The sequence below is a fragment of the Ziziphus jujuba genome, chromosome 8 (genome assembly GCF_031755915.1).
Source record: "Ziziphus jujuba cultivar Dongzao chromosome 8, ASM3175591v1".
NCBI classification, from domain to species: domain Eukaryota; kingdom Viridiplantae; phylum Streptophyta; class Magnoliopsida; order Rosales; family Rhamnaceae; genus Ziziphus; species Ziziphus jujuba.
The window spans coordinates 11,189,176-11,211,671 of NC_083386.1; the positions used below are offsets into that span (position 1 = coordinate 11,189,176).

Genomic DNA, 22,496 nt, shown 5'->3' on the forward strand with positions numbered 1-22,496 from the left:
ATTAAACGTGGCAGCTGTCGGTATGTGTTTTTCTTTTCTTGTTTTTTGTCTTTTTGTAGGTAGACTATTCTCTCAGTTTTTGCCTTTTTTGGTAATAGTAGGTAGACAGACAGTGCACTATTCAAGAATTGACTAAGCAAAACCACAGTTTGATACCACAGAATGACTCAAGGGTTCCAATGTTTGGGTAATTGAACAGTGCCAAAAGGACTTTACATCATACTAGAGACAGTGGAAGGCGACCAGAAATTGCCTTTAGTGAACAATAATATCGGTTTATCATCATCATATTATCTTCCAATTTTATTTTTCTTTTTTATAATTATTTTACAAAAACGCTATATATTATATATGTACCCATACACACACACACACACACTTTTAATTATCACTTATTTTATGGATTTTAGCTTCTTATTAGATTTGATTTTGTCAATTTACTCAATTTTAGGTGGATTGTTCAACCAAAAAAAAAAAAAAAAAAACAAAAAAACAAAAAAGAAAAAGACGAACAAACAAATACAGGGATTGGATTGTTAATTAGCATTTCATTCCAGATAATATCTCTTTTATTTTTATTTTTATTATGAATTTTGTTGTTTGTTATAATGAATTTATATGATAAATTATAATTAAAATATTTAATTATATTATTTTTATATATTAAAATTTTAAAAATAAACTCTTACCTTTTTTTTGTTTTTTTTTTGTTTTGGGTAATCTACGTTACGCCAAGAAGCACGCAATGCAAATCGCAGCTACAATTATTAAAATAACAAAATAATTATTATAATATATTTCTATTTTCATATTTTATGTACACAATTGCCAATGATCGAAAGTCTGTGGTGCTTTTCCTTGGGAATCCTATGGTATGATGATGACTCCTCAACCTAACCATTGAAATTTAAACACCTGCTTTACCCACAAGTAGCGGAACTTCGATAAGGAATTGCTTTCAGCTATTTCTAAATCCCACAAAAATGAGAAAGGACTACAAAATCAAGTCTCGTTAAGGTTTGGAATTTTTAACCGATCTTTTTTAACATTAACTTGTCAAAAATACAAGTCCACCGCCACCTCGATGAGAATTAATTAACAAATTTTATTTCAAGCCAGTAACACATTTTAGTATCATTGGTGAGTGAAAAATATACTTCTCAGCAGTACAAAGTAACAAACCAGTTCTGTACAAACAATAAGCAAGCCGATATAAAAACTATTGATGAATTTCTTACATTCTGGAAGAGAGCAACTTCTTTCCCTTGCGATTTCTCAATGTGACAGAATTAAAAAACAAAAGGGTGATCAAATTCTCAGCCTATAAAAGTACCTTACTACAAGGCCAGTGTAACATCTCATTAGGGAAAAACCACTATTTATCTTGACATCAACCATAATAAAGTTTTGCGGAGGAAAAACATGAGGGAAAACCGGTTCAATGACTAAGGATATTGTAACAAAGGAAACTGACCAATCTATCTGGTTGGCTTTTCATTCAACTAGATACAGGATTCCTTCCATGCGTGCCAATCTGCTGCTTTTGGCAACTCTCCAACAAGAATCAACATGCGGTCCGCTAGCTTCAGTATTTTACACCTTATAAATAACTCAAATGGTAGGGACCGAGTTTGCTTAGTAATTTATGAACATGCATCGCCATGACATTGGCAATATATTGTATAACAGGCTAACCACCACCAGCAGCACCTTCAGTTGAAGGTACATGGCCCATTTCATCAGATGTTATATCTTCCCCTGCTTCACCTTGCTTACTGTGTGAATGCTCCAAATTTTGATCAGGGAAAACCTCGGATTGCAAGGATGGAGCAATGTTGTTAACATGAAGCCATGTCAGCTCCCATAAGCTGTCCCCTCCCAGTGCACTTCTTTGCACAAGCACACCTTTTGTCTTCATGACAAGCAAGGTATTCTTGAGCAACTCAGGTACTAGTTCCTGAAGTTTCTCACTTTTTTTACCTCTAATTTTCACCTTCATATACTTTTCCAATCGACCAAGAACACCAAGCCATAATTTGCAGAAGGTTGTTAACTGAGATAGGTCAGGAAGCAACTGCAAAAACACTTTGGGCAAGAGCTTCATCGCAAGGACAAGTGATCCTTCCATGTTCCGATAGTCCTTTGGGTGTCCTTGCGTAATTTCAAGTAAGTCATCCAGCATTGTAAAGATCACTAGATCAAAACATTGTAACCATAAACCATGAGAAAGATGTATCCCATCCACTCTCGTCAAGCACTTTTGCAAAGACAGTATAGCATGATTTCTAACATCTTCTCTCTGGTCCAAACAAACTTTTCTCAGTCCCTGAATGAGCCGAAACCACATCTCCCCAATATCCTGAGTCATCTTCACAGCTTCCTCCTCTCCCATTGCTTCCTTACCCTCACAGGCCCACTGTGCTAAACAATCAACAGAACCAGCCATAAGATCCAGTGCTCGAACAGAACGCTCTGCCTGTCCAACACGAGATTCAGCAAACTGCCTTGATGCGTCAACACAGAGAACATAATTGGCTGGCAACAAGTGTGCCCCATCAGACATGATAAAAAATAATGCATCAAATCCCGCTTCTGAGGCTTCAGGGTGCCTGGCAGTGATGGAGAGTAGGGAGGTAATCGTCCGCCAACCCAGTTGGGATCTGATATGAGAGGCATTTGCTTTAACAAGGCGACTGACTTCCTGCGTAATTTGCTCACAGTATGCATCAGCAACCCGGGCATCAAGTTTCAGAACAAGTTGCAGTGATCTCAAAAGTTCATCTGCAAGGTTCTCTTTGTAAGGAAGCAGCCGCTGACAAATACGGAGAAGTCCAAAAACAGCCTTCTCAACCAGGGCACAGGGCATGACAGTAGACTGAACAATGTTGGCTATGTAATCATATACACCCTGCCACAGCAGCACAATCCTATCCCTGTTATTCAAGGTAATTGCAATTAGCAATTCCAAGCAGAAAACTGCAGTATCCTCATCCTCAGGAGAGCTATTCCCTTTTTGGGGGCGCCCTGCAGCCCAAATCAGTGCTCGTGCAAGCTGCAATAAAGATTCAGCTTGCAAAAACTTACTCTCAGTAAATATGCTGTCAATATGACAGTTTTGAATTGTCTGAAGGGTGCGTTGATGAGCAGCAAGTTGTTGTTCCGTAGGTTGAGATCTTGGCTCCTCTGTGTCAAGAGATAAAAGCTGACTAAACCGTCCCATCAATCCAGATGACCTCCTTGGAGTACCCATGGAAGGCAGATGAGCAGAGGATAGAGAATTCGTTAGAGGCTTTCCCTGTCCAGTGTCAGCAGACAGCTCTGTCTCATCAGCTGCGTCACTGGCCACACGAGCTGGAAGAAGGCCAAGCTTGTGCAACCTTAAAATGCAGTCCAGAATATTTCTCCAACCGGTACGAATATAATCACCGTACCTATTGGCAATAGTGAAAACTGTGACAGTTGCTATTCTGGCTTTTGCATCATCACCAAAAGCTAGCACAGGCTCCTCAACAGATGATGGGTTCAACAATGTCGTGAACTTACAGAGTGACACAACCAGATCATCCAGCACATCTTCAAGATGATGGCATGCTGAGATCTTAGCTACAGCTAGGAATCCATCAATACATGTTTGATAGACCTCCTCATGCTCAGCATGATCAAATACCACAGAGATGGCAGCAATTGTTGGCCCTGACATTATAGCAAACATGTCATGGTCAAGGTAGGGCCTGGAATCTGATACAATATATGGGGCAGATTTCTTGGATTTGTGCATTAGGTCAATCCAACGGCTAGGGGTCATTTCAGGAAAACCGGCACCTTGTTCTGGAATTGTGCGGATCTCATTCTTGCATATTGAGTGGTACAACTCTGATAGGAATTCTCTAGGCAGGTCATTGCCTCCATTGATGTGCCGGTTATTCCGGATGAAGTCCTCTTCTGTCATTTTCTTCTTCACTTGTACATTGTGCTGGTCTGTATTCAGCATTATGAGAGAATATGATAATAGCAGAGCAGCATCCTTGTTAACCAGGATATGTGGTGACTGCTCATAATATCTCTCTGAGAATGCCTCAAGAACCCTCTGTATTTTTTGTGATTCTCCAGGCAGTCGGAATGTTTCTAAAAAAAGTCGTAATGCAGTATCCAAATTCATGTCTTGGAAATCAAAAGTCCCAGCAAATTCATGAAGAACCTGAACACAAAACTCATCATGATTTCCCAGGAAATCCCCGACAAGATTCTTATCCAACCCAGAAGTATACCTGAAAAAGCAGGCCACGCTTTGAGGATCAAGTTTGTCAGGCAAGAGATGCGTTCCTTGAAGGAACTCTAATCCTTTTTTGGGGTCGCGATTAAAGTGATCGGCTCCAATCATCAACCTCCTCTTGATATATTTTCTTCGGCGAACAAATAAAACCCAATGGTCTGGATCATTGTAGTTGTCACACTTCACCATCCAAAACGGGGTATATTCTTCCAGAGTCACAGGGGTATATTCTGATCCAGCTGACCCATTACTTACCCTCTCAGCCATTCCCTGAATAACAGCAATAAGACCATCCAGCGCAAGAATGTGCATTGATGACAATGGGCAGTTGACAGGGAAAGCACTCTTGGACAAAAGATTAGCAAGGTCTTCAAAGACATTACTGCATGTTATGTCACAATCTAAATTAGCATACATCTCTACCATAAATGTCTTCTGTCTGCAGAAATCAACAAGAGCCTCCATAGCAACCTCCTGCTGCTGGTAAGACGCTCCATATCTGCTTTGTGCAAGCCTCAAAATCACACATGAAAAGAATGCCTCAAGCTGTAGTTTGAGTTCAGTACGCAAATGGTGATACAGATTAAGAACAATGCTGCATACCATTGAAAGAATAAGTGGACTCATTGAAAGGCCAAACTGCATTAGATTACGAAACAATTCATCCTGTATTAAACTTAATAACCTAGGGTGTTGATGTATGGAGGGCCCACCCAACTCTATAGCGGAATTAATCAAACCCAATGCAAAAAGAGGCACGTCTTCATCAAATGCTATGGTATTTGATCTAGGATCCATTCCCATGTGCTCAACAACATTTAACAAAGAGCAAAGGAAGTGAAATATTTCCACCATGCAGGGAACTCCATATGGCTCAGTCATGAGATGCAAGTCATATGGAACAGTGCTTTTGCCAGTACCAGCTCCAATTGTATCTCCATCTAACCCAGCCGCTTCTGCACCCATTGAAGTGTTGGAAGCAAGATTCAAGGATAATGACTGACCATCATATTCAGAACTCATATTGCCATTATCCAATTGTCTACTTTGAAATGCATGCTCATTGTTAAGCCCAGCAATCTGCAAAACATTGTCCAAATACATTTATGAAGAATAGTGAAATAATTTCAACTCTAGATATCAGAAATATCACGTCATTGTCTTCCCAGATTTATTTAACAGATAATGATATATGCCAGCATTACTAATCGCCCAGAATAGCACTTGTTTCTTCTCCAGAAACAAAGTCAAGGCCCCCCGATATGACATATAACATAAATATATAATCACTAAATAGACAAAGCCAATTAAATGCAAAGCATCAGACCCTTCTATTATTTGCAATCTAAACATACTTAGTTCTTTCTTTCTATGGAAAAAGGAAATTAAGTGAAGGAACTTTTTATATGTTTGTTTCTCAATTACCCATAGATACAATAGGAATACAAACAAGTTGAAAATTTTACTTTCTAGGAAAAATTTTTCCAGTTCAAAAGCTGATTCAAAAAATGAAACAGTTTGCTAACCTAACTTCCTTTCCTGTCATAAGATTCACCGTAAGGCACAAATCAGTGACTATATGGACAACTAATTACAAGTCCAGGAACAGTTTCAGTTGTCTTCAGCTTTTTTTATTTTTTCTTTTCATAATTCTTCTTATGTCAATAACAAGTTTCCTTTCACTCACCAACAAACGCTATAAACATGAGAAAGAGAAAAATTTTCAACAAGAAAGAGGACTGAGTCAAGCACTTATACCTCCTGCTTGCTCGTATTGGTTCCATTTACCAATGCACCTTTTGTGTTGTTAACATCTGAGAGATGTGAGAAAATACATCTAACAAGTTCATGCATGGTATTCCGAGCTATCCGCTGCAATAATTCACCTTTTGTCCCTGCTTGATGGACGATGCGGAAGCATGTATTGACTATAGTGCATACATGCTGATTACTCAACATAATAGATGCTTTACCCTTCATGCAAGCCAGAAGTACTTGTAGTATCTTCATCAGTACTACTTCTTCTGATGCAGGATCAGTAACCTCAAATCGACAGCTGGTAACAGCATCAACCAACAAGCTCATTGCGTCTTCCACATTTACAGTGTTTTGATCAATCACATCAAGTGTTAAGATCTTGTAGACAGATGACAAAGCAACACCAGTGATTGGTGCACCAGTTTCATCTGATCGAATCACTTCCAGAAATGGCTGGAGATATACCGCAGGATTGATGGTATGCCACTGATGCTGCCATGAAAATATCTGCTTGCGTAATGCCTTCAAAGACTGAATTAGAGAGTGTTCCAGCTGGTCATCACCTGACACATAACGGCCCCCCCATCTAACGTTTCTCCTCATAACTGCCAATACGGCTCCTATCTCTGAATTAATCATGCATGCTAAAGTAGTTTTATTGGAATAAGTATCATCAAAGTCCTCAGGTTCTTCCTCGATTGCTTTGATTCCTGTCTGCAGCTTCAAGCGCCCCATATTTGAACAGTATTCTTAAGATAGAACTAAGTTCTACCCGTATTTAAAATTCACTAACTTTAGCACAGAAGGTGAAGAAACATAAGCACAGCATATCTTCACAATCTACATAGATGCCAAGGAATACTTATTAGAAATTTCGCATATTAATAAGCAAATTGAAGTACTGCAAGTACAAAGAGAAGCATCTATCGTTTCTTTTTTTCAAACATAGCAAAAGCAGTCTTTGAAGCAACCATAGGAAACATTAACAAGACAAACACTCTTCAACTGGATCAATGCCTCTATAAAATTTCACATACAAAAACAAAAAGTACCACCAGAATAGTGCTCTTAAATTATGCTGACTTGGTTTGACAATTAATGTTAAAAAACTCAAACTAACCAAAAACTCTACAACTATCAAATCTGCAAGCATAGCACCAGTACCACTCTATTATCACCGTAGAGCAACCAACAATTCAGTGCCACAGCCCAGAAACAGTCCTCAGAGTCTGATCACTCTTCCTCTATAACCAATGGCAAAAGAATTAGTCATTCCTTAAAATCAGTTTTTACCACTTACAAGTATCCTAAAAGATGACATTATACAGAATCTTACCCTACTACAACCATATAGCAGCCTAGTATAAATTTTCTTCATTAATCCAAAGGCAGTATCTGAATCACAAAAAGGACCTTAAATGCAACAAACATCCAACCAATCTTGACAAGAGCCCAGTTGATGAGATAGCATGAGAACAGAAACTGCACTAACAGATTGGATCATGGAGGAAAATTCAAAATTCATTGAAACCAGCAATATAATTCTTATAACACAATTGTTTGACGTGCCCAATACACAAAGACAGGGATACATTATGCTTATATTATACAAGGTGACTAAGAGATCTGATAAAAAAAAAAAATTAGCCCAAGTTATTTAAGGATCAATTCAAGCTAGATCCTAGTAAACGACCAGATTAAACCAACCAAAAAAAAAAAAAAATCACAGATCTTCATTTTGATGACTGAAGAAAAATAAAATTGAATTTGAAACAACTTTGGGGGAAAAAAAAAAAAGAATTGAACATTTGCACACATACAGATCATTTCTTCAACAAACATATTAAACTTCTCAGAAAAAAAAAAAAAATCTAGAAACTTTTCCTTAAACAATTATTATAAATTCAAACCAATTGACTGTATAAAATAGAACAGGACAAAACCCTAGATTAATGGAAAATTAATGTAGAATGCAAATCTGGGAATTGAGGGAACCTGAGATTTGCAGAAGGTGGGGGGGAATGGTGGAAACCCTAATCAGAGGCCAGACGATCCCGATGAGGAAGAAAGAGAGTCCCGGTAGGGCTGGGCCTTGGTTGCCGAAACCACTCGACTCGAAAAAACAGTCAGTCACCACGTTTCACGGTTCACTGGGATTCCATCACACACCCATTTCCACAGCCGAGGGTCCACCGCTCCTTCGCTGCGGCCTTCCCGTACCTGTAAAATTTCTCTCCTTTTTGCCCGAATTTCTGACCCGTCCGATAATAAGGTTCGGCCTTAAATCCAGTGGGACCCTTAAAAAAACAAAAAAAAGGGAAAAGAAAAGGGGAATTTGGCCCAATACCGTAGGACCGAGCTTCATGAATTTTACCCCCTCAATTCATTTCTTTTTTGATTTACCCCTTAATACCTCTTATAACCTTCAAATAAAAAACAATTACTTACATATCCTAGTATTTTTAAAACCAAACAAAAATCAACTATTCCTTTTTTAAACGTTTTTACACTTTCATACAAATACAAAAAAAGTAAACAAACGGCTTTATACACGAACACACAAATACAAACAACCAAACCGAAGCTGTCGTGGAAAAGCCAAACATTAGGATCTCATCTCAGCACAGGGAATAAGGTAATTGGTTGAATCTTTTTCTTTATTTGTTGCCGTGGGACCGATGTGGGTTGTTTTTGTGTGGATTTGGCTTTATGTTTATTTCTTTCGTTGCCGTGGAGTGGGTTTTTATTTATATTTTTTGTGTTTATATTTTTTGAAGATTTAGGATAGATTGATATTGGGCATTAGTAGGAAATGAAGAGAGGAAAAAAATGGGACCGGTTTGGCCTTGATCGGTGGCCGGAGGTGGAAGAAATAGCCGGGTGAAGAATCAGGTCGGTACTGGTTTAGGCGGGTTTATTTTTTGAAGATTTAGGATAGATTGATATCGGGCATTAGTAGGAAACGAAGAGAGGAAAAAAATGGGACCGGTTTGGCCTTGATCGGTGGCCGGAGGTGGAAGAAATAACCGGGTCAAGAATCGGGTCGGTGCTGGTTTAGGCGGGTTCGGGTCGACCCGGACGAGGGTTGAAGATGGATTGAACGACATGTCGTCTGGGATGAACGACACCCAGACGACACGTCGTTTTTTATTTTTTATTTTTTTTAAAATTTTTATAAAAATTTTTTTTTTTGGGTATAGATATATATATAGAATTGAAGATAAGAGAAAGAGAGAGAGAGAGAGAGAGAGAGAGAGAGAGAGAGAGAGAGAGAGAGAGAGAGAGAAATTAATTAGAGAAAAAATGAGAGAAATACTTTATGATTATTTTTTTTGGGTATTTTTTGGGAAAGAATGAGAGAAAGAGAGAGAGAGAGAGAGAGAGAGAAATTAATAGTAATTCATAAAGGAATGTAATACCGTCAAGAATTCCCTATTATATTTTTTTCCTTGTATTCATATACAAAATAATGAAATATATTATGAATTTTGTATCACAAATATGTATGAAAACTAGGATGCCGTTTATTTGATCTAAAAAGCATAAAAGCATCCTGTCTAGATAAAGGTAATATGTTTTAACGGTTGTTGACTAAGACCAAAAGGACCCTTACAAGCAGCAACATCAACATACCCATCCTTTCCACAAATTCCAACACATGTTGAAACCCTTAAATTACCATAATATATATATATATCACAGAGAGAGAGAGAGAGAGAGAGAGAGAGAGGGAGGGGGGAGAGAGAGAGAGAAAGAGAGCAAAAAGAAGTGAGGTCGCCGACTACTAGAAGACTGCACTTTGTTCTACAAATAAATAGAAAAGAAAAAATGCTTATACATGTCAAAACTCTCCAATGGGGAATAAACTGTACAGTATCAAAGTGCTCTTCCTCTGTTGGCTGATGCTATTGCTATGGATATGTTAAAACTAAAACCTCTCAAGTGTGCATATAATCACAAGAAGCACCCTTCTTGCAATGACCACTCTCATGATACTTGCAAACTCTCTGTCCCTTAAACGGAGGCCTTGAAGAACCTCCCCCTCCCCCTCCCTCTCCATTACCAAACGATGACTGCCTGTTCCAAGGTTTATTACCCCCACCATAACCAGAATCCCCACCGTGAGATCCTCTATCCCTCTGATTTGAGTATCTATCTGCATTATGATTCCGTTCGCTTCCCCATTTCCCTTGGTTCCCTGTTGGTGCACCCCAACCCGGATTTGGATTTCCTGGTGGTGGCCCTTGACCAGGAGAAAAGAGAAAAATACTTTATGATTAATTAGAATTGAAGTTGATAATTCCAGAGTTAGTACTTTCTAAAGGTATAGATATATATATATATATATATATAGAGAGAGAGAGAGAGAGAGAGAGAGAAAGAGAGAGAGAAGATCGATGCATAAAATTTTAGGTACATGGTTAGCTAGAAGCAAACACGCAAACACTTTATACCCAAAAAAGAAAAAAATAAAAAATTAAAGAAGAAGAAGATAGAAAGATTTAGATGGCATGCACACTGCTATACATTAAATGTTCAGTAAATGTTATGGCATGCACAATATCCTTAGGAAGAGAGCGTATGAAATTGAGGATTGCGGATATTTATACATGTATGTATACATAGTTGACAATGTTGTTAAAGGTAGATAAAAGTTTATTAATGTTGTCAATGTACATTTGTAGGTTGTACTTTATAATGGCACCAAAGAGGAACTTGTGAAGTCAACCGAGAAGGGAGTTAAGAAGGTGGAAAGTAAGAGACGCGGTGGTAGCACAGCAGCAGCACCCGACTCTAAGCGTCAACGTACTACTAGGCAGAAATCCAAATCTGAGACGGAAAGCACCAAACTTCGAGGGCACGTTCCACTTTCCTCTCCCCCATTTGATATGGTAAGTTTTATATTCATTTATGTTGTTTTGTGCGGTAAATGATAAGACATGTGACAGTATTTATTCATGAATGTGAAAACTGAAGAAAAACTTCACCCGATGGCCATCGGTAATTGTCGATAGGCCATCGGGGTTTTTTTTTAGTTCATTGTAGGTAGATTATCGATGGTTTCATCGGTAATTACCACTTGTGCAAAAATGTGAACCCATATGTCTTAAGATTTAGTTGGAAATTATTATTATCAAGTTAGGGTGGAAAAATAGGGTATGATTAAATCGTTGATGTCAGTTCCATTTATGTAATTCATATTGCAGCCCATCGATGCTCCAAAGGAACGGATGTTGCAGGATGCCGATATAAATAAAGGTAGGGCACATTCATTCGGGAATCCAATAGGGGCGAACAAAGTAATTACAAGTGTCCTCACAAGTGAGCAGCTCGAAAAGTATAGACAAACATGTTTTGGACACTTACTTGACATGAAGGACCTCCGGTTCTCTGGTCAGTTAGTGCATCACCTGCTTTGCAGACAAGTTGTGTCCAGCAATCCAGAAGTACTGGAGTTTAACTTCGGCGGATCTGCAGTGCGGTTTACGAAGTGGGAATTCGCACTCATTAGTGGGTTAAAGTTTTGTAGGTACCCTTCGATGTATGATATGCAAATTTCCAAAGGAAATGAGCTGCGCACAAGGTTGCTACATGACAGGAGTGACTTGAAACCGCCCGAACTGGAATGACTATTCAAGGATACAGTTTTTGTGGATGATTGGGATGCTGTTAGAATTGCGTTACTATATTTCTTAGTTCATGGTGTACTCGGAATGGATCCGAAGGTTCAAATAAAAAAAAAATTCATTGATTTGGTTGCTGATCTCGACGTATTTAATTCCTACCCTTGGGGCATTCTGAGCTACAAGGAGACGATCAACTCATTCCACAATGCATTCCAGCAACGAGGACGAGGACGTGCAGTAAAGAATATATCACAGTATTATGACCTAAAAGGTTTTCCATTGGTGTTTCAGGTACGGTAATATATTTAATACATGTAGCGTTTACTTAAAATTTATATTTAATAACCTATAATTTGTATTTTGTAGGTGTGGGGGTTTGAAGCAATCCCTGATTTTGGTAACCAATTTGCCGACCGGTTGGAAACCCGTTGTCCGAGGATCCTTGAATGGCATACTCCAAGGCAACCGAACCATTTTGCTGTCCATAATTGGTTCTCCTCCAATAGCAATGTAAGGCAAATTTTGTTTAGACTACATGGTACGACTACATTCAAGTTACATTACCATAGTCAGTTTCCAAATTTACTTTTTTTTCCTTTCTTCATTGCATGTAGTATGTTGTGCACTGGATGTTAGATGCTACCGATGAGGAGAAGACTATGGATTACTGGCGAACAATAGCAGTTGACATACATGAAGTTCGCTACACGTCACCTCCAATTGTAGCACCAATAGTTGGCGCTAAAGATGTTGGCGCTAAAGATGTTAGCGCTAAAGATGCGTCCAAAGCTGAGGAGCATTCTAGTGGCCTTCCAGATGCTAATTTCAGGGTATGCAATTGTTACTTGCACACAAATTTGTATTTCATATGTTGTACTAATATATGTTGACTTATGTTTTGGATATTGATATTGATTAGCTTGCTTGCTTGGAGGCAAAGTTGATGAATTAAATAAAGAGATGGCAGCGTTAAGGAAGATGCTTAGTTCTGTTATTGACCAACAAAAGCATCAGGTATCATTTAGACAACTTAGTATACTTTACTTTAGTGCTTCAGCATTATTAAATTACATATTGTAATTCAGCAATTATTTGTTGTTAGAGTTTGGGAACTGCAAAAATAATCATTGTGTTTTGCAGGCCGAGCATCATATGCATAGCCATTCACCGTCATCTTCGGTTAGACCATCATCCCCTGTGGCACCGTCTGTTGGAGAGCAAGCTGAAGAATTTGATGCACCCATAGACGGTTCCAATGTTAGGAAGGAGGATGATGATTGTACTACACCGTTTGAGCCTATCGTACCTGGAGGACCCTATGTGGAGGATTCCTGGGCTTTGGTGCCATATCGGCCTTTGCATTTCGGGTGGGATATCGGTGCTTCAGCTGACAGTCCACATCATGACCAATCAGCTGAGATTGAGGTGGAAGATTGGAAGCATAACGTTGGTGATACAAGCCGATTCGGTCGAGTTTACCACCAGTCACATCATGTCATCTCTCCTTACACCGACTCGTGTAAAAAGAAGGTCAAATTTAATCTTACTCGACCTATTGATGCATCAAAGGAGAGGGCGTTCGATGAGTGGTATAGGGTGGCACCGAAGGAAGCAACCGTGTGTACATCTTATATGACGGTGGGAAAGGAATTTTTTGCTGAGCTACTGACCAATGAAGGATGGTTGAATTCCGATGTAAGTTATATGTTTTATGTTCATGTAAAATCATTGTGGTCCTATGTTTGAAATGATGTTTTATTTATCACCTCGCACTTGTTACTTATTTCCTTTAATGTGGTTTTGCAGCATATTGACACTATTTTGTATTTCATACGAAAAAGGCGGTTTGATAATGAGAAGATGTTCACCAACACCTGTGCCATATTAGACGTGTTATTTTGGGTAAGATGATGGGATGTTACTGCATTGCTTAATGTTATATTGATGATATTTTATATTGTATATATTTCATTATTTTGCAGTCATCCATCAAAGGGCGTTATCCCATATGGAGGGCATCTCGTAGCACATATTCATGTGATGCGACCCTTTGTAACTATGTGCGTGGGAGGTCACCCAAACCTAGCGTGTCGTGGCGGATATGTGATTATGTAAGTCCATACATATATTGAAAAAAATTCTCACTAAGTTTCCCATTTTGTGGATAATGAGGTTATGTTCTAATTTGCAGGTGTACATCCCTGTCAACAATGGAGGCGCGCATTGGTTGGCAGCATGTGTGGACTTGAAGGCCCGGCATATTGATTTATACGATCCAAATATGGGAAATAAATATGTCCAGAATAGAGAGTTGAAGAATGCGGAATGCCTTACGTATATGCTGCCTTACCTATTGAGGGATGGGAGATATTACGGGAAGAATCCGGTAATAGAATCCATTCACGATGACCATGAGCAAAGATGCACCCCGCCAAGATAATGGGTATGAATGTGTTGTCATTTCAAACAACTTGTATTGCTGCTGTTTTTTATTGTGGTTACGTGTGAAAATACACGTAGTTGGTTTTCATTAATGCTAATCATTAATGCTATTCTGCAGGGGTGATTGTGGCGTCTACGCTCTGAAATTTATTGAATACATGAGTAGTGAGGAGAACCCTTCATTTGGTCCGCAAGACATTATGTTTTTTAGAAAAAAATATGCTGTTGATTTGTACTTTAATAAACTTTCAATGTAGATCGTATGTTTAATGTTATGACGGTCTATACTAATGTTATACTAATGTTATCTTAATATGCTGAACCTATCTTTACTAATGACAACCGTTGAAAAAAAAAAGAAAAAAGATAAAAGATAAAAAAAACCCTCGGTTGTGGTAAAAATTAAAGGAAAGATGATTATCGATGGTGCATCGATAATTCCCGATTCACCATCGGTAATTACAGAAACGCTTTTTCGTAACCAACAAATAAACCCTGGAAAAATTACCGACGGTTTCGTCGGTAATTTCCGAATGTGTACAGTCCATCAAGTTTTACCAATTTGTTGGGCCCCACAAGTTCCATAATGTGTGTTGAATGCAAAAATATGGCAAATAGGGATTCTAAAATTATAATAAGTGGAGAAAATCCCAAAATTTAATAAATGTGTATCAAATTTTGCCAAAAAATGGGATGTCTGTTCACCCTCCGTAATTCTCGACGAAAACGTCGGTAACCGCCAAATTCCCTCGGAAAATTATCGATTTTTTCGTCGGTAATTCCCGAGGGTGTACAGTCCATCACATTTTACACATTTTTTGGGCCCCACAAGTCCCATAACGAGTGTTAAAGCAAAAACATGCAAAACAGGGATTCTATAATTGTACTACGGAGAGAAAATCCCAAAATTTAATAAAAGTGTATCCAATTTTGCAAAAAATAAGCAAACTGTTCACCCTCGGTAATTCCAGACGAAATCGTCGGGAACCTACAAATGCCCTCTGGAAAAATTACCGACAGTTTCGTCGGTAATTCCCGAAGGTGTACAGTACATCATTTTTTGCCAATTTTTTGGGCCCCACAACGCCCCTAAGGTGTGTTGAATGAAAAAACATGCAAAACATGGATTCTATAATTGTACTAAGGAGAGAAAATCCCAAAATTTAATAAAAGTGTATCCAATTTTGCAAAAAATAAGCAAACTGTTCACCCTCGGTAATTCCAGACGAAATCGTCGGGAACCTACAAATGCCCTCTGGAAAAATTACCGACAGTTTCGTCGGTAATTCCCGAAGGTGTACAGTACATCATTTTTTGCCAATTTTTTGGGCCCCACAACGCCCCTAAGGTGTGTTGAATGAAAAAACATGCAAAACAGGGATTCTATAATTGTACTAAGGAGAGAAAATCCCAAAATTTAATAAAAGTGTATCAAAGTTTGCAAAAAAATAAGCAAATTGTTCACCCTCGGTAAATTCCCGACGAAATCGTCGGGAACCTACAAATGCCCTCTGGAAAAATTACCGACAGTTTCATCGGTAATTCCCGAGGGTGTACAGTTCGTCATTTTTTGCCAATTTTTTGTACCCCACAAGGTCCCTAAGGTGTGTTGAATGAAAAAACATGCAAAACAGGGATTCTATAATTGTACTAAGGAGAGAAAATCCCAAAATTTAAAAAAAGTGTATCAAAGTTTGCAAAAAATAAGCAAATTGTTCACCCTCGGTAAATTCCCGATGAAATCGTCGGGAACCTACAAATGCCCTCTAGAAAAATTACCGACAGTTTCATCGGTAATTCCCGAAGGTGTACAGTACGTATTTTTTTGCCAATTTTTTGGGCCCCACAATGCCTCTAAGGTGTGTTGAATGAAAAAACATGCAAAATTTGGATTCTATAATTGTACTAAGGAGAGGAAATCATAAAATTTCATAAAAGCATATCAAATTTTGCAAAAAAACTGACAACTGTTCACCCTCGGTAATTCCCGAGGAAATCGTCTGTAATCCCAAAAACACTCTCTGGAAAATTACCGATTGTTTCGTCGGTAATTACCAAGGGTGTACAGTACATCAAATTTTTTAGGGTTATTACCGACGAAATATCACGCACTGTACACCCTCGGGAAGTACCGACGAAATCGTCGGTAATTTTTCCAGAGGGCATTTGCAGTTTCCCGATGCTTTCGTCGGGAATTACCGAGGGTGAACAGTGAGCTTATTTTTTGCAAACTTTGATACACTTTTTTTAAATTTTGGGATTTTCTCTCCTTAGTACAATTATAGAATCCCTGTTTTGCATGTTTTCTCATTCAACACACCTTAGGGACCTTGTGGGGTAAAAAAAATTGGCAAAATAATACGTATTGTACACCATCGGGAATTACCGACGAAAATGTCGGTACTTTTTCCAGAGGGAATTTTTAGGTTCTCGACGATTTCGTCGGGAATTTACCGAGGGTGAACAATTTGCTTATTTTTTGCAAACTGATACACTTTTATTAAATTTTGGGATTTTCTCTCCGTAGTACAATTATAGAATCCCTGTTTTGCATGTTTTTTCATTCAACACACCTGAGGGGCCTTGTGGGGCCCAAAAAATTGGCAAAATATGACGTACTGTACACCCTCGGGAATTATCGACGAAACTGTCGGTAATTTTTCCAGAGGGCATTTGTAGGTTCCCGACGCTTTCGTCGGGAATTTACCGAGGGTGAACAATTTGCTTATTTTTTGCAAACTTTGATACATTTTTTTTAAATTTTGGGATTTTCTCTCCTTAGTACAATTATAGAATCCCTGTTGTGCATGTTTTTTCATTCAATACACCTTAGGGGCCTTGTGGGGCCCAAAAAATTGGCAAATAATGACGTACTGTACACCCTCGGGAATTACCGACGAAACTGTCGGTAATTTTTCCAGAGGGCATTTGTAGGTTCCCGACGCTTTCATCGGGAATTTACCGAGGGTGAACAATTTGCTTATTTTTTGCAAACTTTGATACACTTTTTTTAAATTTTGGGATTTTCTCTCCTTAGTACAATTATAGAATCCCTGTTTTGCATGTTTTTTCATTCAACACACCTTAGGGGCCTTGTGGGGCCCAAAATATTGGCAAAAAATGACGTACTGTACACCCTCGGGAATTACCGACGAAACTGTCGGTAATTTTTCCAGAGGGTATTTGTAGGTTCCTGACGATTTCGTCGGGCATTTACCGAGGGTGAACAGTTTGCTTATTTTTTGCAAAATTGGATACACTTTTATTAAATTTTGGGATTTTCTCTCCGTAGTACAATTATAGAATCCCTGTTTTGCATGTTTTTGCATTCAACACACCTTAGGGGCCTTGTGGGGTCCAAAAATTGGTAAAATATAATGAACTGTACACCCTTGGGAATTACCGACGAAACCATCGGTAATTATTCCAGATTGAATTTAGTGGTTACCGACGATTTCCTCGGGAATTACAGAGGGTGAATAGTCATCAATTTTTTTGCAAAATTTGATACACTTTTATTAAATTTTGGGATTTTCTCTCCGTAGTACAATTATAGAATCCCTGTTTTGCATGTTTTTGCATTCAACACACCTTAGGGGCCTTGTGGGATCCAAAAAATTTTCAAAATATGATGAACTGTAGACCTTCGGGAAATACCGACGAAACTGTCGGTAAATTTTCCAGAGGGAATTTGGTGGTTACCGACGATTTACTCGGGAATTACCGAGCGTGAACAGTTATCAGTTTTGTAGCAAACTTTGATACACTTTAATAATGCTACATTTAGCATGTTATTGGTTGGAACACACATGATTGAAGTTGCCGGATGGAATTGTTGTGAGTCTTTTACGACGGTGTACAAATGTCAATTACAGATGATGCATTGGTCATTACCATTGGGCAGTAATATCATCCATGCAATACTAAGAAACATACAAACAACTGAACCAAAAATTGAAGATGGAATGATATGTTATCAAAACAATACGACAGATGAATTTGACAATAAAAGAACACATAAAGCCAACGTCTATTATGCCAAAACACATGTTACGCGGTTGACCAACTAATTGCATTCCTGACTACATTTCATACACACGCATACCATATAACATGGCCTCATTGTCTGAATATAGCATCATGCGATTGATGGGAGTTCGTTTCAGTGGTGCTGTTGGTTGTTAGTGCTATCAAGAGGTACGGCGGCGGAGCATGATCGGCTGGTGTGACCAACCTGTTTGCACCTCCCGCATCTATATTGATGACGCTCCTCTCCTTGAGATTGAATCCTCTTCTTTCTCGGTCTTCCTGACTGTTTGCCAATTTGAGGTGGAAGTACAACCTGGTTTATGACATCATCTGGAGCATGCCACTGACATTTATCTCCAAGTGGATATATGGTTTCCGAATATGCATAACGGAGTGAGTCAACTGAGTAATGCGACGAGCAAAGGAAATATGGAGAAATATGTCGATGCTTACATGCTGCAATTGCATGGACACAAGGAAATCCATCAATGTCAAATTCCTTGCATGAGCACATCTTATTTTCTAAGTTAACAACTCCAACGAACATGCCATGGCTAACAACTTGAAACTCATATAAGTTCATTGGCATAACACGTAAGCCTCTGCCATTATTTGAGCGGTCTTGCATGATTTTTTCCAACTAATTAGTAACAGGAGTTTGCATTGCAGCAGCGTTAGTTCGACGTTCATACCACCACCTTTGCAAGACATCACGAATGTGATCTAGTAATGGCAAAACAGGTTTATCCCTAGCATCAATAAGCACAGAGTTCATGCTTTCTGCAATGTTAGTTTCATTATGTTGTATCTATTGCCTGGAAAATGTGATCTAGCCCATTTTGAAGGACTTGCATCCTTGAGATATTGTACAGCTTCAATACTAACCCCTTCTAAAAGCTGCATGGCCTTATCAAAATCCTCAACAATATATGCTCTAGCTGCATCATTAAAAGTTGATATAATCGCGTTGACATTACCTTTAGACTTCTTAGCACGTAAATTTGTACCAAGATGATATGTACAGTGGCCATGGTGATTATTAGGGAAAACTGTACGTATTGCTTTTGCAATGCTCTTGTGTCTATCCGATATAAAAGCTATATTCGGATCATCCCCAAATGCTTCTTTAAAGCTCTCAAAAAACCATGTGTAAGCCGCATCCGTCTCCCCAGGGCCTATTCCATAAGCAAGTGGATAAATTTGATTGTTCCCATCCAAACATGATGCAATATATAACAAACCTCTATATCTATTCTTCAGTGTAGTTCCATCGACAGCTACGACTCTCCGCATATGCTGGAACCCTCTAATGCTAGCTCCAAGTGCCATGAAAAAATATAAAAATCTGTTTTGATCATCAGTTTCAATTCGAGTAAACGTGCCCGGATTTTTGCTCTTCAAAACGTGACTCCATAAAGGAAGTTTTGCATATGAATCTTCTGGCGTGCCCCACAAACCCGATAGTGCAACTTCCTTAGCGGCCCATGCTTTGTTGTAGCTTATGTTTACTCCGTAATTAGAGCGAATGTCATGCACGATATCTCGAGGTTTGTATTGCCGTGAAATCCCATCAAACATTGGCTGGATGATGTCTCCGATAACTGAACTTGTTGCTTGACGATGATCCCTTTTCATGATATTTAAAGAGCAAATATGCTCATCTTTGAAGGCCCTAATCATGAAGGCCTCTGTATTATCACCATGTAGTTTGGTAGCATGCATTCGCCACACGCAATTGTCGTTTGCACATACAACCTCATATCGGACTCTATCTGACTTCTTGACCTTGAATTCAAAATTTCTCCTTAGTGCATAAAGACTAATCTTCTTCTGTAGCACATTCTTACTCGCAAAGATTTGGTTGATTTGAATGATTTCATGGGCATTGACGGATGAGAAGCGATGGTTGACCCTACGTTCAGCCATGGTTGCCGTCGAATCCTGTCGAATGTCCAAATGGTTTTCGGTACAAGGAGAGGCAAGCACATCATCATTCACATTATCAATTGGAGAACTACCATAAGGAGACTCACCATGTCGACTATCACCAGCTGAAAGTCCCGAATGTTGGGTCCAACAAATGTCTCGTAACCCATCTTCACTACGATCAGTGTTGACCTCAACCTCAAATTGTTCATCTTGATCATAATCATGTCCACGATATTCATTCAAATCATTAATTTCGAAGTGCTCGTTATCATGATCATGTTCCGCAGATTGCACATTGTTTTCACACATTTGATTTTCAGAGAATCCAGGTTGAGTTTCCGGCACATGAATTTCGGTCGCTGAGGACTGCATGTCGGCATCAGAGGTATGAGTAGCTATCTCGGGAACTGCAGATAGTGGGGCAATAGTCATAAATCCTGAACTTGTAGGTATCCTATTCACCACACATCCAGCAGTATCAATATTCTTTGGAACCCTGGATAACACATCAACAATAAGTGGAGATCTGTCTTGAGGTCTGTGTGAACTATACTCTTCTATAAAACTTTGTAGGTCTTCATCATTTTCCACAACGTACGGCTCACATGACAAACACACATGGTATATGAACTTGAAGATTAATTGATGTTGTGTAGAATCTAAGTTGAGAGCGTTGTAGACAACATCTTCAAGTTCGGCCAACGTGCAATTCCTTTTGATACGTATAATTTTCGTTCTTTGACGTTGGTATCTCCAGGTACCTTCAGAACATACACTCTATGTTCCATCGTAGAACAGTAAAACTGAAATTTGTGACATTGAGCACAAAGAGTTTACCAATTCAAAACATACTAAGTATCTACTTCTGCAATCGTAGAATCTTTGCTGGAAGGTTTAACTATAATCCTGAAGCAAAAGTAATGAAAAAATACAAATACATTTTTAGTAAATGAGTACATAAAATAAGGCAAACAATTATGTTATTAACGCCTACTGGAATAGCATTTTAAATACAAATACAAATGCATTTTCAGTAAATGAGTAAAGATAAAATAGGAATGCATTTTATGTAAATGAGTATAAATGCTGATTAAGGGAAAAATGTTGCCATATATGTACACATATTTATATTTATAACACACCCTGTGAAATCTGATAGAAGCTACTAGCTGCTGGATAGAGAAGACAAACGAGTTTTGAGGACCCTACAATGAGAACATGTTTCTTGGTACTAAAGTGCTACTAAAAAAGGAACCCTATTACCTAGCTTCGTAATCTTATACAATCTGAGATCTAATTACTTGAAGATGACTGGCTTTTTTAAATTTAGTATTTGTAATATTTAACATAAATATATCGTTTTCATGTAGGTATATGAAATTGACTGATATGAAAATTGTAAAAGAAAGGAAATAAATATGTTAACAGTCTTTCCTGAAACAAAAATATGAAAGCCAAAAAAAAAAAAAAAAGAAAAAAAGTCATGGTTTGCAAGCCACAATAATGAAAATTACACTCATTAAATTTAAATGAAATTTTGTGTTCCAAAATCCAAGTCCAAATGAGTCATCCAAAATCTTGACTGGAAACCAATGATCTTATCTTTCCTATAACCCTGAGGTGTTCCTTGTCACTTTGTAAATTGTCCCGCTTCACTCCTCCCAAATTCATTGTGAATTTGCTACACTTTAAGCCAAAAGTACTTGTCAACTCATAAATCACACTCTCTGTCTAATAATTTCTCTCTGCAACTTTATTCTCCCATCTAGAACAAAAAAAAAAAAAATAATAATAATAATAATACACGGTTTCGGTGAATAATCCTTTTTGTGGAAATTACCAAAGTAATTTTTATTTTATTTTTTATTTATTATTTTTTTTTTGTGGTACAAAGTTTTGACTTAAGGAGTCCTATTATTCGATCCTTTCCAATGCAGAAGGTACATATCCATGCTCCTTCGGCGAATTTTCACTTATCTGGTTAACTGGACAACAATTTTTCACCAGAACTGAATTGGAAATAAATAAATTATGGGTTTGAAATTTGAAACCCAGTTGCTTTAGGGAAAAAAAAAAGAAAAAAAAAGAAAGTTTTGTGGTCTTTTGGAGATGGTCCAGGCGAAAAACCTTTGCTCCTTTTCTTTATTCATTATTAAGTGGAGCTGTCAACAATGACCTTACATGTAAATTGGTAGGAAAATAATGATCAGTGAGACCATTTCCATATGAATTCTAGTAAATGTTATTTTTTTAATACAATATTGACTAATTAAATTCTTATTCTTAGGCTAATATATAAATATATATATATATATATATATTTATTAATTAAATCGATCCATTGAAAGGTCTAATGCTCTAAATTTGACCTCGATATCATCTTTCTGTGAATTCAAACAAAACATTTTTGATTCATTTTTATAATATTATATTTAATT

The 22,496-nt window shown here is 38.0% G+C and overlaps 2 protein-coding genes across 5 annotated transcripts; one reads left to right on the forward strand and one right to left on the reverse strand.

Annotated features, from left to right (window-relative positions):
- Positions 1-1,141: 1,141 nt before the first annotated feature.
- On the reverse strand, positions 1,142-8,305 carry LOC107404962 (ARF guanine-nucleotide exchange factor GNOM). 4 transcript variants are annotated; one of them, XM_025071420.3, is made up of 5 exons: positions 8,027-8,305; positions 7,368-7,426; positions 7,196-7,275; positions 6,032-6,871; positions 1,142-5,353 (listed from the first exon to the last, which is right to left on the reverse strand). In XM_025071420.3, the coding sequence occupies exons 4-5, from the start codon at positions 6,764-6,766 to the stop codon at positions 1,691-1,693; spliced, it is 4,398 nt and encodes a 1,465-aa protein (XP_024927188.1). In that variant the 5' UTR covers positions 6,767-6,871; positions 7,196-7,275; positions 7,368-7,426; positions 8,027-8,305; the 3' UTR covers positions 1,142-1,690. The 4 variants fall into 4 exon arrangements, with proteins under 4 accessions (XP_024927188.1, XP_048325410.1, XP_015876840.1 ...); XM_048469453.2 differs by having other exon boundaries at positions 7,368-7,513; XM_016021354.4 differs by lacking the exon at positions 7,368-7,426.
- A 5,165-nt stretch (positions 8,306-13,470) lies between these two features.
- Positions 13,471-21,446, forward strand: LOC132805059 (uncharacterized). Its single transcript, XM_060819816.1, has 4 exons — positions 13,471-13,560; positions 13,641-13,769; positions 13,850-14,044; positions 21,429-21,446. Exons 1-4 carry the CDS (start codon positions 13,519-13,521, stop codon positions 21,444-21,446), a joined length of 384 nt encoding a protein of 127 aa, XP_060675799.1. The 5' UTR covers positions 13,471-13,518.
- The last annotated feature ends 1,050 nt before the right edge of the window (positions 21,447-22,496 follow it).

Excerpts from the sequence above, each read along its gene's own strand:
- LOC107404962 (XM_016021352.4), bottom strand. The coding sequence starts at position 6,766 with ATGGGGCGCTTGAAGCTGCAGACAGGAATCAAAGCAATCGAGGAAGAA. Across the intron at positions 5,354-6,031 it reads CCAATACGAGCAAGCAGGAG|ATTGCTGGGCTTAACAATGA; the intron begins GTATAAGTGCTT and ends AATGTTTTGCAG.
- LOC132805059 (XM_060819816.1), top strand. The coding sequence starts at position 13,519 with ATGTTCACCAACACCTGTGCCATATTAGACGTGTTATTTTGG. Across the intron at positions 13,561-13,640 it reads TATTAGACGTGTTATTTTGG|TCATCCATCAAAGGGCGTTA; the intron begins GTAAGATGATGG and ends ATTATTTTGCAG. Across the intron at positions 13,770-13,849 it reads CGTGGCGGATATGTGATTAT|GTGTACATCCCTGTCAACAA; the intron begins GTAAGTCCATAC and ends TCTAATTTGCAG.